Source organism: Schistosoma mansoni, chromosome W (assembly GCF_000237925.1).
Source record: "Schistosoma mansoni strain Puerto Rico chromosome W, complete genome".
NCBI classification, from domain to species: Eukaryota; Metazoa; Platyhelminthes; class Trematoda; order Strigeidida; family Schistosomatidae; genus Schistosoma; species Schistosoma mansoni.
In genome coordinates, this window is record NC_031502.1 from 44,207,549 (window position 1) to 44,223,960 (window position 16,412).

Consider the following 16,412-nt stretch of genomic DNA (forward strand, 5'->3'; position numbering starts at 1 on the left):
AAGTAATGGTTTATTCGTTTAGAGTCAATGAAAAACCGTGAATGTTTAAGACATGGTATCTGTCAGCTATTTTCAAGTTATTCAGACTGCCATATTCGCCACATGAATGCCAAACATTCTAGACTGCCATATGCAGCTTAGAAGCCCATGTGCATGTAGTTGACGTCGAGTTGCGATTGACTGTGATCACCACTAGAGGAAGATTACGTGCGACATATCGAGTTGGATCAGTCCGTAGGCCAAAACCCAGAAGACTGTTGATGGTTGCAATAAGGTATATTTGTTGGCAATCTCGTGGTATCGAAAGAGTGTCGAGATTGTGCCAAAGTTTACAAGCAGAACTACCGAGCGTAATTGAGCTCGTGCAAGGTCACAGGCAACCGAAGAATGTGTGTCTTTGGTACACTTAAAGAAACAAGTACAGCAAAACAATCACTGGTACGATTGGCTATAATAATAATTATTATTATTTCCATCATACCAATCGCGTTCTCGTCATAAAAGTAGATCACTACAGGCCAATTTAGAAACGAGTGAATCACAGTTGCATTACGTGCTTTGGATACGGCTGGATTGTCATTTGGTAACCGTGATGAAAATGTCTTTGTTGGTTAATCTGTGTTTACAGTATGAGAGATCGCTGAGTGTTTTGCCTTATCGTCTTGGTGAGTTAGTTTTGTAATTTCCGGATATTTTCGGAAAGCAGCAGGAAAATCATCATTTATCGGGGTGCATCTCTTTAAGCTAGGAACCTGGTAGTTTGAAAAAGGCTTTAGCATGTATCGGTGTGCATAATTCGGTGGGCCTTGTTCTCCCAGTATCAGCTCGCAAACTGTATGAGTCTAAAAATACTACACTTAAGATAGAATAAGAAGTACTCGCTAAAGTTAACAATTTACTTCGATTACATCTAATTCCGAGAACCGAAATAATAATTCTTTTCGGACTTTTCCATTTGTGTTTTGCCTTCCCACCCAGTAAATCTTTATTATTACTATATATCGGCTATCGAGCTTGAGTAACTGTAATCATACTGACTTCTACTTCTTTGTCAACTAGGAACTCAGAACCTGAAGTCCTGTGCTTAGGAAAGCCAGTCAGAACATTAACTAGTCACATTTGTTGTCATTACTGTCTGGTTTCCACGTCTTCCAAACTAAGAAGACCTCATGAAGCTTATAAGTCGAAGCACGACTTTCAGCTCTTTTTCCACATCTGCTTTGCTACCAACTAATAATTTGTGTATCTCTTGGTTTTTTCGTCCCGACCGTTCGCGAAGCAGTGGACGTCAGTTGCTGGCATTTTAGGAATGGTTTTCTGTAATGTTTCTATTTTTGCCATAATATTCTCTATGCCAACGACATAATGGGAACGCAACACCTCCAGCAGTAGAACTCTCAGAGTTCAATGAAACATTTTGTGTATCGACGAGTGCTTGCACTTACGGAGTATGACTACGTGTTACTTAAATTATCTGTCAACCATAATGGGAAGGTTCTTCAAGCCTAGTAGCTGACTGCATGTACAAAGAATTGTTCTTGCCGCCTTTGGTAGGCGTTCCATCCATATTTATTTTGGAAAAGCATCTTCGATATTATAAGGTACAGTAAGTTAATTCATCTGATGTATTAATCGAAACAATGATCTGTGGCCTAACTCGTGTTCATTGAGTAGTTGATGAAACTTTTGTCATCTGATACCATGGCTTTCACTAATGACTTTCAATAGAATAACTGTATGCATGATGTAATTAAGAGTGCTGGATATCACCAATCATAATGATCTCTTGATAAAAAGCTTGTTTTACCCTGCTACAACGTTGCAATATACTGCTTCCTTGTAAAACGCCTTGAGGTTGTACATCAATTTGAGACAAAGCAGTCAACAAGAAATGTTTTTAGTTGAGTTTATTCTTTGAATCCATAAGATAGTTTGTTTTGATGCTCACAGTGTCCGCCAATTGTAAATTGGCGCTTTCGTTTCTGCGTCGAAGGTTAGTGCCAAGCAGTGGACAAGTTTGTGGTATGTCGACTATCATAGTTTCATGTCATATGGTTGTTTTTAATGTCCTGACGCTTATTGATACAATTGGGGTAACGTAGAAACTATCTGGTGCAACAATGATAATGCACGTGGGTGCACTGTACATGACCGTTGAATCTTTATAGCTGTTCTTTTGATGAAACTGATCAAGTCACACAGAAAATGTCACAGTGGACAGTTTACGCCTACAACGATTGTATCATTAACTGAATTATACTTAAACGTGAAGGTGATTTCACAAAACGGGTTCAAAGCCAACTCTCGTGCATTTGTTTTTTCGTTTTTTTTAAAAAGTAAAGTCTTGTGTCCAGATGAATCGTATTAATTCCAATGCTAAGCGATCAATTCTTTGTTTTGTATCATTTGTTCTGGCTGTCATGTTACCCAACCGGTTGTCACGTTAATCTACCATTTCTGATTCAATTCTGTAAACAGTGGGTGAGGAGAAATCGATATAGTCAGGCTAGTACTTAATACTGGCTGTTCTAAATTTACCACGCAAAAGACATTCATCTGTGCTCTGGGTTTTCGTTTATAAACTACTATGAATGCGATGCAATCGGTTTTCTCGATATTTTTAGTCATAGTTTTTGTGGTTATGCTCACAGCATTCCAACATTCTCATACTCTGTGCTTATAAGCAACTATTTACTAATAGCTAATGTTGACTATCTTATTAGGAGCTATTAATCTAAAGTTTGACGCTTTTGTGCCTCATCCACTGGATGATCTTTGTTAAAAGTGGAACTTCGTTCTGATTCAGATTGGAATTCGGTTTCTAGTGTGTGAGTTGCTTTCAACCGAGATAGATTATGGATGTCGATTTCGTTAAGAATATACGAGTTAATAATTTGGCTGAAATTATTCCAACATAACAAATAATGTTAGTGAATTTGTGTCAAGGAATATCTCAAACTACTACACTTGGAAGCCTTCTGCCTTTTCTTCATACAAAGTTATTGTGGCGAAGTCAAAACGTATATGATTTTCATTACTCAGTCCAACCACTGTTCTTTAAAATATGATAGCTTTGAATAGCAACTGAATTCGATGATATGCTATAATAAATTGTCTTTCAAATAAACAGTTTTCAGACTAGATGTATCAAGTTGTAAGAGGATCGAGCGATCTCGTATTTTGTGTCCTCAAGACTTTTAGGAAAAACAGTCGAGTATCATATCTCGCGAATGTTGTAAATGATTGGTTTTAGGTATCGTCTTATCCAGATAACCATATATCTCCCAGTTTCTGCGACTAAACTATCCCTTGTCGTCTGTACTAGTTGTATGAGTTTCTGGACACAATCTATGGGATTCGGTAGAACTTTTTGAGGTTACTTCAGTCTGAAGTTGATGTCAGTACATGAAAGGAATGTTGGTTTTCCTACCAAAGATATAAGAACTGTGTCAAAATTATTGTGTTCTTACGATTTTCATGGGTACAGGTAAAGTTTGTGAACGAATCAGTCATAATTCGACGCAAAATTAATCTACTTGTGGCTAAAAACCACTTTTGTATCATAACTAGTGTCGGTTTGTCGTGAAAATCTGTTTATCAGTCGTGTTTTTACCACTTATTGTTTCATAACCAAACAGTTGGCTAGGACGTAGTGGTTCAAGGTCGTCAGAGACGATAATTCAATTGGTGTCACCATCTTGAAACACCGACTTCAGTGGCTTGGACATGTTCTACGAATGTCGTCCCAGAGACTTCCACGTCGTGCATTATTTGTCGACGCTGGGACTGGTTGGAGAGAGCGGAGAGGAGGTCAGTGTATGACATGGTGTCGTGGCATGAAAGAAAGCTGCAAAGGGCTAGTTTCTGTTGGTCCTTCACGACTCGCTGGCTGGGGTCCGAGAGATGGTGCAACACAGTGGCTAGAGACGTTATCAGATATGGCTCAGAATAGAAGCTAGTGGCGATCCTGATGTAACCTTCTTTCACTTTCTTCATAAAGAGTGGTTCTAACTTTCTTAACTGAAAGAATCTCCTGGTTGTACATTTCAGTTCCCTCCATCATTACTCTTTTCTTTTTTCATCCTTTTTTTCTTCCCTCATATATACGCATATTCCCTCTTTTTCCTCCCATTCGCATTATTTTTTGTGGCGCATATATACCTGGTGCCCTTTGTACCAATATATATGTGTTTAAATAAATAAACAAATAATCACCACATACTATTGGAATCGTTATATGTACTGACATGTTTGCCCGAGGTGTTCTACAGGCCTACACCTTCAAGTTATCTGGTACACATAGCACTGAAGCGTTTGTGCAGCGTTCCTAGGTCCGAATGGGACGTGAGGAATTTCGAAAAGACTGAGAAGAGTAGGGACTATCGTCTTTCATACATCTGGGGCTATCGTTATCTGACGATATGCCAGTGGTGGATCGATTCAAGAAGTAATGGTTTATTCGTTTAGAGTCAATGAAAAACCGTGAATGTTTAAGACATGGTATCTGTCAGCTATTTTCAAGTTATTCAGACTGCCATATTCGCCACATGAATGCCAAACATTCTAGACTGCCATATGCAGCTTAGAAGCCCATGTGCATGTAGTTGACGTCGAGTTGCGATTGACTGTGATCACCACTAGAGGAAGATTACGTGCGACATATCGAGTTGGATCAGTCCGTAGGCCAAAACCCAGAAGACTGTTGATGGTTGCAATAAGGTATATTTGTTGGCAATCTCGTGGTATCGAAAGAGTGTCGAGATTGTGCCAAAGTTTACAAGCAGAACTACCGAGCGTAATTGAGCTCGTGCAAGGTCACAGGCAACCGAAGAATGTGTGTCTTTGGTACACTTAAAGAAACAAGTACAGCAAAACAATCACTGGTACGATTGGCTATAATAATAATTATTATTATTTCCATCATACCAATCGCGTAAAGTTTGTGAACGAATCAGTCATAATTCGACGCAAAATTAATCTACTTGTGGCTAAAAACCACTTTTGTATCATAACTAGTGTCGGTTTGTCGTGAAAATCTGTTTATCAGTCGTGTTTTTACCACTTATTGTTTCATAACCAAACAGTTGGCTAGGACGTAGTGGTTCAAGGTCGTCAGAGACGATAATTCAATTGGTGTCACCATCTTGAAACACCGACTTCAGTGGCTTGGACATGTTCTACGAATGTCGTCCCAGAGACTTCCACGTCGTGCATTATTTGTCGACGCTGGGACTGGTTGGAGAGAGCGGAGAGGAGGTCAGTGTATGACATGGTGTCGTGGCATGAAAGAAAGCTGCAAAGGGCTAGTTTCTGTTGGTCCTTCACGACTCGCTGGCTGGGGTCCGAGAGATGGTGCAACACAGTGGCTAGAGACGTTATCAGATATGGCTCAGAATAGAAGCTAGTGGCGATCCTGATGTAACCTTCTTTCACTTTCTTCATAAAGAGTGGTTCTAACTTTCTTAACTGAAAGAATCTCCTGGTTGTACATTTCAGTCCGCCTTATCTTTTCATCCCTTCTCTTCCTACTTTCATTATTTTTTGTGGCGCATATGTATCTGGTGCTCTTTTGTACCAATATGTATGTGTTTAAATAAATGAATAAATAAATAAGTCAGTGTACTCTGCTTCTACTTTTGTATCGTGCCCTGGAAAACTCTGATCCCGAACGAACGGTGCACATGGACTCCAGAATCCTGAGGCATCAAATGGAGTATGAACCTTTTGTTGGTCACCGGCGACTGCATCTCCTCGCGTTGCTCCACTGCCTTATGGACTAGACCTTTAGGTCAAGGGTTCCGGGTGTGTCCCCCTATAAAAAACACCTGCTTCGGTTTTGGCGTCTAGACAGTATCTCAGCCTTTACACCGATTGAATGATTTATGTGGCACATATCTGTTTGGTGCCTCCTTGTACCTGTGTTCATGTGTTTAAATAATGAATAATAATAATGCTAAAATGCTTATTCGCACATTACCAGTGCTGTGTTGAAGTTGTTATTGAATCAGGCCATATGCCGTATGTACAGTCCTAACCGCAATGTTGTCTTATACATACTTCTCAGCTCCTGTTTCTGGCTTAGACAGTGCTTCATCTGTCAAAGCTTTGATGACAGGTTGCTGTCATTTGTTTTCACATTCCAGTGCATTGAAGCGGATATAAATGACAAACGAATCTCTTTGTCTATTCAAGACAACGTATTTATGTGTCGGTTAGATATTAAACCGAATCACGAGTAGTGTATCCTTGGTCAGGCCGAATAAAACCTACGTGTAAACACCCTCAATGTAATCATTTCGGGCAGTAACCAAAATCCCCACTGTCTTGCAATATTTCACATGTTATAAAGCTGTTTCTAAAGCAGTGGTCATTTAGCTGGTTAAGTCGTTCTCGGAGTATCTAGAGGACGTGGTCTTATTACGATATAGATCTGTGGATACTAGGTTATTTAGAATATATGGGTGGGGATTCAGTCATTCTGAACCTACTTAGTTGATTTCTCACTTGTATTTAGCTGTGTAAAACGTGTGATCAAAAATAATATATTTACTTTCTAATATAACTACTGAAATTAAATTACTTGAAGGATAGTTATATTTTACTATTGGAATTAGCTTTATTCTAATCGTAAACAAAAGTTGCTTTTGCTGACGTCATAAAGATATTTGACTGGTTTTCTTGCTACTCAGTAAATCTGATTGTACATTCTCTTGATTTGTGAGTGAGACACTTCAGTTAACAAATCCACAATATTTTAATAACTCGAGTTTGTTTTTCAGGAAGCGTATTGTGAATAAGGTTTTTGTTAATCTTTATTAGCGTAGAAGTATCCATATTACCAGCTAATAATAACCTTCAGATTAATTTCTTAACTAACTTAATTTTAATGCCAACAGTGTTTAATCCACTTGTACTAATACAGTATTAATGTTGAGACTGGGCTTATATTACCTACTGAATTCTGACCAGTTAAATTGGGAAAATATTTTTGATCTTTATGCATCAGAAGTGTTAAGATATCGGATGAGCGTTTTAGCTGTTAAGATGACTAAAACTGCTCGTTAGGTAATACAAAATGGCACTGATAGCTCCTCACTGAACTTAAATGAACTGAAATCAAAAGACAGCTACCAACATACTACTTGTTTTCCTGGTAAACTGACGTGGTTTGAGTCGTTTTTATAGATGTAGAATGTTGCTTTATGGGTCATTAAATAACTAAAGTTGTCAAGCGTGTTGACCATTTCACTTGTCTCATCAGCTCTGGTGTGTTATCAGCTTAATAAAACTACATTTAATCAAATCCTTTTTTGAATTTTGGTAAATTTTGTTACATTGAACAGATATCAACCTGGTTACTTCTGATCAGATGTACTTCACAGCATTCTGCCTTGTGTTACTTTATGACTGTAAACCTGGTAAAATATAAACATATAATAATTGATCATTCCTATCTTAAAACTATAGGTATGGTGGAACCATCGAGTAAGTAATATAGAGTTTATAGGACTCCAATAATGGAGCTATGTCCACCGTTAGAGTTTATGCAACTCGCACTGGTGTCTTGCATAAGTGATATCAGTCTGTGGGGGTATTATCTCTTGGTCTGGGCTTAGTGTAGAGATGTAGAATTCTTAACTACGAGTAATGGTCATGATTTGAAGTTGGATACCAGTAAGGTAGTTTAAAGTCGCTCATAGTTGTGTTCACTTTTTGCATTGGGCATTTTATTATCCCATGCAGCTTGTTCTTCAGACTCCTTTTTTTTTAGAACGACATTTTTGTTGTTTAACTTCTACCTCATATGGATTTTGCTAAGTCGATTTCTCCGGTTAGTGTTGGAATATTGTATCAATCACTACCCATACACACGCATATGGTTTCCTATTTCGTGTGACAACTAATTTAACGTACTGTTCAACTCTGGAAATTTAAATAATTACATCTAGTTTATGCAATCCACTGACCGTTATAATTTCCCCGAAAGTGGTTTGTGTTTCATTTATTCTGGTTGTATCGTTCCTTATTTAGTTTATGATGAAATAATACCTATTTCCGATAACAGATCAACATTATGTTCACTTTTATTCCAGACATGCCTTTATCGAGCAAAGCTCGAGTGTATGCAGATGTAAATCTTAATCGTCCTCGCGAATATTGGGATTATGAATCATATGAAGTGAAATGGGGGTAAATCATTATAATATCGTAAATCAACATGCCTCATGTTTAGTGATCAGGATGATTACCAAATTGTTCGAAAATTGGGCCGCGGCAAATACAGTGAAGTGTTCGAGGGGTTAAATATAACAAACAATGAGAAATGTGTCATTAAGGTGTTGAAGGTAAGTCATCTCAACACATAATTGCTGCCTTAAGCCTGTCAAAAAAAAGAAAATCAAGCGTGAGATTAAGATCTTGGAAAATCTACGTGGCGTGACAAATGTAATATGTCTTGAAGCAGTAGTAAAGGATCCCATTGTAAGAAAAACGTTGTTCCTGATGTATAACTCTTTCAGTCTCGCACACCTGCTCTCATTTTCGAACACGTTGAAAATCGGGATTTCAAAGAGTTGTATCATACCTTAACAGATTACGACATTCGGTACTACATGTTCGAATTGTTACGTGCACTTGATGCATGTCACAGCATGGGAATTATGCATCGGGATGTAAAACCGCATAATGTTATGATTAATCATTCCCAAAGAAAGGTAATTTTCGTCTGTATTTTATTTAGTCTAGTTACGTTTGATTGATTGGGGTTTGGCAGAATTTTATCATCCTGGACAAGAATATAATGTTCGTGTTGCATCACGATACTTTAAGGGACCCGAGCTGTTGGTTGATTACCAGGTGAGTTTATGATTTTCTGTAACTAAGTTATGGATTTGCAGATGTACGATTATTCTTTAGATCTTTGGTCTTTGGGGTGTGTTTTTGCTAGTATGATCTTCAGGAAAGAACCTTTCTTCCATGGTCACGATAATTATGATCAACTAGTTCGAATTGCCAAAGTTCTTGGTACAGAGGAGCTATTTCAATATTTGACCAAATACGAAATAGTTCTGGATCCTCGATTTAATGAAATTTTAGGCCGACATACGAAAAAGAGATGGGAACGTTTTGTACATGCAGAGAACCAACACCTTGTTAGCCCAGAGTCACTTGATCTTCTAGATAAATTATTGCGTTATGATCATGCTGAACGATTGACTGCTCGAGAAGCTATGGAACATGTGTATTTTCGTAAGTTTTGTTCTCATCATGGTCTACTTCACAACTTAATAATTCTAGGCGCTATTGTGCAGGACCATGGTGGTCGAATTCCTGTTGGTGCTCAGCAGAATAATGATGGTAATAAGAAACCTGGTAAGCCTCATCTCCGTATATTTCTGTTGTTTAGGTTCGACCACGCCAAGTACGAATCCGACGTAATATCTGCTATTATCAAAGAAAATTATTTTCATTAACGTTCCATTATGCGATTATGGATAATCTCCATTCTCCAATTGTTTGGATTTGTATAAAGCCCGGTTGTTTTACTGCATCCACCAATCATATAAAATTTTATAACTTAGTGAAGCGCTTTTGTTTAACAATGGGTCCGACTTTTGTGTATCTGTATCTTCTGTGTTTAGAGGTGTATTCCTTTTAAAATAGTGTTTTTTCATCAGTGACATGGTTATCTACTTGTTTGATTCGGTTCCGAAGGTATTTTGTTGTCAGCTTAAAAATGAACGCAGTCATGTTTTGCACTGCACATTATCTGTTAAAAAATTGCATTTTCACGACCAATTAGTAGATGACTCAGTTTACCTCGTAAAATTGAATGAAGCTTGTTTGATTATAAAGTTAAAATCTTTGTGCTTCTTATTGTATTTGGCTCACTTTTTTCAGATGACCTGTTCTATAGAATAAAAATGATTCGTATGAGAAATGTGTGCATAAATTATATGTTTGGGTTTTTATTCGATTGCTTTCGGTTAATAAATTAGAATGCTGGACGTGACAGAATAGATTTTGGTGTTAAACAGAACAAATGTAATTTATTTGTGCTCGGGGTTATACATTTACTCGAGACTAGGTGCAAAACATCACTGAGATGATGGAAAGATGAGTTTGTAATTGTTGCTACAAATAAATATGACAATCCTTGTATTTGTCGAGTTCGCAAATAATGATTGAATATTTTGATTTAAAAACTTTTAGATTAATAATGTTTGGTGATAAATTGAATCGAATTCTACCAAATTGCATTAATTTTTAGCTCATCTACCAATGGTCTAGTAAATAGTAATCATGCTCAGTTTGCCTTGCCCTATGTACACGAAACATGAGGATTAAGGTCGAAGGGTATACATAGGTTTTAAGATCAAAATTGTGGGTATCTTTGAAGTAATATTCATGTTAGACACAGACGAAGTAGTGAATTTGTTTGTTTATGAACTAGTGATCTTGATATGCTCATCCTCACCCTTTTTTATGCTGTGAGCGGCAGGCGTTGGAATAGAATGGTAGAGTTTTAATGACAAAGACTAAGACGACATCCACCCACTGAGCTGTTGACTGTTATTCTGAGCAGTGTAAGGAGCTGCACGTCTTCTGAATCGGAATAGCATTTCAGTTTTGAATATTTCATAAGTTATGGGAAATCCCATCGAATTGAGTAGTAACTTACTGCAATTAAGTATCTTATTGATGAATAATGTACTCATTGTAATGTAGGTCAAATGACAAAACTCAGGAAAAACTAAAAACTTAACATAATTACAGATGGAACGCGAGAGAAAGACTAAGTCACATCCTACTTGTAACTGCGGTACGCTGAATAGCCTTGTGACTAATTACATTGCCACACCTGTTCTCTGTCTAGAAAATTTACCGCTGTGTTTCGGATAATGCTATCTTGTCTGTATTTTTGAAGATTCAGATTTTAAACCCTTACAATCTTTTTGTTGTCACTGGCAATAATGTTTTTGTTAAGGCATAGGAAAAGTGTAAGAGACCCGTTACCAGCTTTTTTCAGGAACTGGATATTACAGTGACACCAAATCATATAGGTTTGGCGTTCGGAGTGGTTTTAACCTCTGTTTTCGCCAACAATGCCCACTCAATATAGTTCAGATTGAGAACTAGGAGTATTTAATGCGGTTAAGTATTTTGGGTGTTTAGGTAACACTACTGCTGCCAGTGGATTCTGTTCACTGGGAACCAAAGATAGTGACATAAATTCACATACCCCTTACATTTATATTGCTAACTCAGCTTCAAAAATGGTTGTGGTTAAGTAGTCGGAAGTACGTTTCCTATGGTCACTTTATACCGCCTATCCTCATCCCATGAGTATTCCTTCACAGGAACTAATAACTCAGCAAGGTATTTGAGTATTCATGGTGTTATATGGGATATTACGAGTTATTAGCTATCCTCCATCATGGAATCCCGAAAATGGCTCTAGCCTTGTAAATAGCACTTAAAAGTGTTTACTGAAATTAGGGGCAAAACAGATTTGTACAGAACTATTTATTTATTTAAACACAAATGGCACGAAGGAGCACCGACATGTGTGTGCCACATAATGAGATTGCGAATAGATAGAGATGAGTATAATATAATAATGAAAATAATAGGAAAAATAGTTTAGACAAAGTACGACCAGAAAGGATTCTTCTAGCTAGAGAAGTCCCTCTCACTTATCGGAAGACAGTAAAGAAAGTCTCAGCAGGATTCCCACTGGCTTTTATTCTGAGTCATGTCTGATAACACCTTGAACCGCTGTTTGTTTATCTCTGGGTCCTGCCAGGGAGTCGTGAAGGTCAGACATTCCAGTCCTGTACAGCTTTCGTACGACGGTTATATGTTGCAACTGGTCACCGCTTCTTCCGACCAGTCACAGCGTCGGTAAATTAAGCTGTTGATAACCTATGTTTACAAGGCCCGTTATTAGATATTTACTCGGTATTTGGTAGTGAATCCAAGCAATAGGATCTGGCATCTTTTAGTTCCCAGAGTTGATAACATTTCTTAGTTTGTAAAAGCAAGGTTCCAAAATGTTAAGTTCATTTATTGGATGAATCCTGTTTAGTGGTAGTCATACAAGTCACAACAAGTTTATCTATATGCCTGCTAATCACTGAGCAACTAACATATTTACCTTGTTTTACACCACCTGTAGTCCTTCTAAAGTTAACCCCGGTCCCTAGCCTAGACAAAGGAAGGGGTTGCGAATAAGATCGTGGTCAGCGACCTATGTCCACAAGTGGTTCCTAAAAGCGTTTGTTATTCTTATACACTAGTCTGTGTTGATATGCACAGTTGATTTCTATGTATATTTATTCAAGTGTAACTCCTAGTTACATCGTTATTCATTGACTAATTTTATGTTTAGGGATTCTCTATTCATTAGGATCACTCAAAAGTACACCTTTGTATATATGAATTTCTTCATCGTCTAGATTACTATGAAAACTGACTGAAATAATTAAGGATCCTCTTTTATCCATGAATCAGATATTGTGTTGTGTTAACGCCAATTTTTTGCGCAACATATGGTTAGAGATGATGCTAGTCTTGTGTAAAATAAAATCGTAAATTTCTTACTATTATAATGAAAGGCATTTTATTTATATTATGACAAAAAATAAATGTACAGTTCTTATCTTTTGTATGATTATTATTTTAAAATATGTATGCATAACCATTTTCTTGTATTTATTAATGGACAATGATTATCATTTGCACAATACGAGTCTTTTAATGATTTAAGATGATTTTTTTAAAATACCCTAGTTACTGGTGATTATAATCCTTAAGTATTTACCTTATTGATCGTACAAATGAACTGGTATGAGGATACAACTAAACATATTTTTATTATAATCTGTTTTCTTTTACATTGTTTCAGACAATATATTCTATTTCATTAAGAGAAAAGATTAGAGTATTTATTATTTCCAACTGATTTTTACGGAGTGTGTCCAAATTTATATGAACCTGTAATATAAATAATGTACTTGCTTAAGGTGAAAGAAGTCATTTTAGTGGTGAAATTTATCATTAAGTACACTGTTATATATTATTAAAAAGGAACGGTCTACAAGACGTGGTTTGAAATCAATCATGTCATCCATTTTTGGGCTTGGTTATTTGAAAGCAAGTTGTTGGCATTAGTTAAATATACTCAATTTTGTTGTTCAAGTGCTTCATTTAATGACAAATATGCTATCATTCTTTCTAATAGAAGCAGTTATTTCTTCCTTATATGTGGATTCGAAATAATTCTGAATTAAAGGACTTGATTTCACATGAAATGTGTCTTTCGTACACTCGTCAAAGTATTTAGTTGATATCTACTTTAAAAAACTTTTCTGATGTATTGATTTCATTTAATAAACATGTACTCACTATCCTGTATGGGATTTACTATTTATGAAATATTTTGAAGTGCGGTCTAATTTTTATTTTTAGATACTGACAAGTTAATTCTAAGGTTTAACACCATGTTTTAACCATTTCACCGAACGATTACTTGGGCTTAAATGTCAAGTGTTGATTATTTATAACTGATAATTGACGTGTATATGATTTTCTTTATTTTACTATCATTTGCTTCATATAAACCGCTAATGAAAATAACCTAAATAAAACTAGGTACCAAAATTGAAAGTAGAATATCCTTTCATTCATGCTGTCATCATAAACACAGGTAGAAAAGTAAATTCACAACGCAAAAATAGCAACTGAATTATTATCAAGTAGTATGAATTTAGTATGAGATTTTCCCGTCTTTATATCTTCCTCATAAGAAAAGGTTTATGTATAGAAATTAAATTTTCATGTATAAGAATTCATACACTATGAATATTTGTTTGTTTAAGGGTAGCTTTTTTTACAAACAGTGACATATTGTCCTGATGAAAACCAATGAATTATTATTAGTGTGACAGTTGAAGTGGTAGAAACCTGAACAATTGTTAAATTTACAGCTACGGACAATGAAAGAGGGGAAATTTGACTGGTCGATTACACAGTCAAGAAATATCAGTGAACACATTTCCAAAATAATTCATGTCACATAAAGCTGTTGAAAGTCGACTTGCTCCATCCATATGTACTAATGAAGAAATATCATCGTGACTACAGTATGCCACTGATAGCTTATATTGTAGTGTCAAATAAAAAATTCTCAAGTCAGACTATAGGATTAATCGAGTTTTCATATACTCATTACTGATAAGAGACACAAGAATTATCGGTATTTTACGGGTTGTTTTCTAGAATCAGATTCTGGATTGAATATAATATTATGTCTATTATCAAATCTAATGAAAACATTTATTTCAACACTACATCAGTTCAAACTAGGATCTCAATGCCAGAGATCTTTAAATAGTAAGAAAATTGGATCACGATCAATAAGTATTTTTTATGTGAAGCGACGATTATTGACTTTGCGGAAACTGGCTCCCTGCTAGATTTCGATCTATCAGACTCCTGATAATTAGCCTACTTTTTCACAACTTTATCAAAAGACCTGTTTCCTAACTTGTTCTCTATTTCTTAGTATTATGTCTCATCATACGTTACTGTAAATATCTAATTATTTAAGTTCTTAATAAGATCATGAACTGATCAGTGTTAGACCACCATTAGAAACCTGGAAGCACTGGACAGCCGTTTCATCCTAGCACGGGACTTCTCACCAGTGCGCATCCACAATCATGCACTCAGGACTCGAACCCAGGACTTTCGGTCTCGCGCCAACGCCTAACTTGTAGACCCTTAAACAGATATCCGACGGTGTTGATGTCCGACTCAAACCAATCCATGATATTGCGCGACCATCTTCCATTGTCTTCGGTGAGCAACTGCCCCATATTCGACACGGTTGATCTCCACTGGTCATAGGATTTCACTAAAACTTCGAGAATTATCTCTCGAGGCTAGTCACCAGTGAGCACTTGACAATTATTAGCATAGTTTTGTAAATACTTACTTTTTTATTGAGATCATGAACCGATCACTATTTGGATCAAAAACAAGCTATTACGAGTAAGATTATTGACAAGTCAGTAGTTAAACGATATAGGAGTTGATATCTTTAATTAGTAGATTTATTATTGTATATAACTACATTGAATTAAGTTCTACGGAAATAAGAGTGAGCACAAAACTTGAGCAAGTACGTGTTCAATTGCATATCTCTTACTTGAGCAAATAATAATTTTAATCTTATCATTGAGAGATTCACGACTAAAAATATAATCAATTTTTCTTACATCACTGTGTTCTTATTGTTCTGATAAGTAATGAAGCAAAATTCCTGTTATCTAAACGATATATGAATAATGACGTTTAACATTATTTTAATCATATTTAAGTATGTCAAACGATGACGTTTGTTTAAGCATATAAAAGAGTAGCAATCGGTTTCGTGAAATTCTTATTCAGTGAATATTTTCTATGTTTATTTTAATTTCTGTTTTACTTAGTGTAATTAAAGTAAGAATGTAATCGAATTACTAAACCACAAGTTATTATTAATAATATTTTTGATTTAACTAAATATAGTAAGGGGCGTAATATTTATCAGAAGGGGGTTTTGTGTTGATTTTAGTAATTCTATGGTTGAGATCATGAGTCAATTGAAGCTAGACCACCATGGAAAACCTGGAATCACTGGAAGACCGTTTCGTCCTATTGTGGGACTCCTCAGCAGTGCGCATTCACGATCCCACCTCATGAGATTCGAACCCAAGACCTATCAGTCTCGCGCGTGAGCGCTTAACCTCTAGACCATTGAGCCTGCATTAACACCGTTGGCTGTCGGCTGTCACATTTAAATTTCATGACTTTATCTTACCATATTACTCGATTCCTTGTAAACAACTATTATTCTTCATTTAACTTCTTTGACACGCTGAATGAATATTCGTAACAACCACAGTTTCTTAAGAGAAATAACAATTCTTTTACTGTTGTTGACTTTTCTTCCCTGCTACTATGTTTAGAAATTAATATCATTAAATAAAACATATAATTGATTAATATTGTGGAGGAAGAACAACAGATTTATGGTTATATAGCTATGACAACTCCTTGAGAAGAGCACTCTTTGTTGAATCAAATTTTATTTTTAATAGGTACTTTCCCTTTATAAAAAAATTAGTATTTAAGAATAAGTACAAATCATTACTGGTTTGATAGAAGAATTACAGGAAAAATCATTTATTGAACCCCATCAATATATATAATCAACACACGAAATAGTCAGTCTATAATAATCAAGCAGATTCCTTTTTTGTATATTTGATTATATTCGATCTGTCAACTGATGAGGTTTTGTCATAAGGTTAATTTATATAAAACAACAATATATTAAATTTACTATCGTGTTTTAATAGTATCTA

The 16,412-nt window shown here is 36.0% G+C and overlaps 1 protein-coding gene across 1 annotated transcript; it reads left to right on the forward strand.

Annotated features, from left to right (window-relative positions):
* The first annotated feature begins 1,999 nt into the window (after positions 1–1,999).
* Positions 2,000–9,937, forward strand: Smp_099030 (protein kinase). The gene is made up of 9 exons (XM_018789832.1): positions 2,000–2,022; positions 8,094–8,190; positions 8,234–8,345; positions 8,380–8,481; positions 8,520–8,714; positions 8,746–8,856; positions 8,898–9,249; positions 9,298–9,372; positions 9,407–9,937. The coding sequence occupies exons 2-9, from the start codon at positions 8,096–8,098 to the stop codon at positions 9,436–9,438; spliced, it is 1,074 nt and encodes a 357-aa protein (XP_018655235.1). The 5' UTR covers positions 2,000–2,022; positions 8,094–8,095; the 3' UTR covers positions 9,439–9,937.
* Positions 9,938–16,412: the final 6,475 nt, after the last annotated feature.

Excerpts from the sequence above, each read along its gene's own strand:
- Smp_099030 (XM_018789832.1), top strand. The coding sequence starts at position 8,096 with ATGCCTTTATCGAGCAAAGCTCGAGTGTATGCAGATGTAAATCTTAAT. Across the intron at positions 8,191-8,233 it reads TCATATGAAGTGAAATGGGG|TGATCAGGATGATTACCAAA; the intron begins GTAAATCATTAT and ends CCTCATGTTTAG. Across the intron at positions 8,857-8,897 it reads AGCTGTTGGTTGATTACCAG|ATGTACGATTATTCTTTAGA; the intron begins GTGAGTTTATGA and ends ATGGATTTGCAG.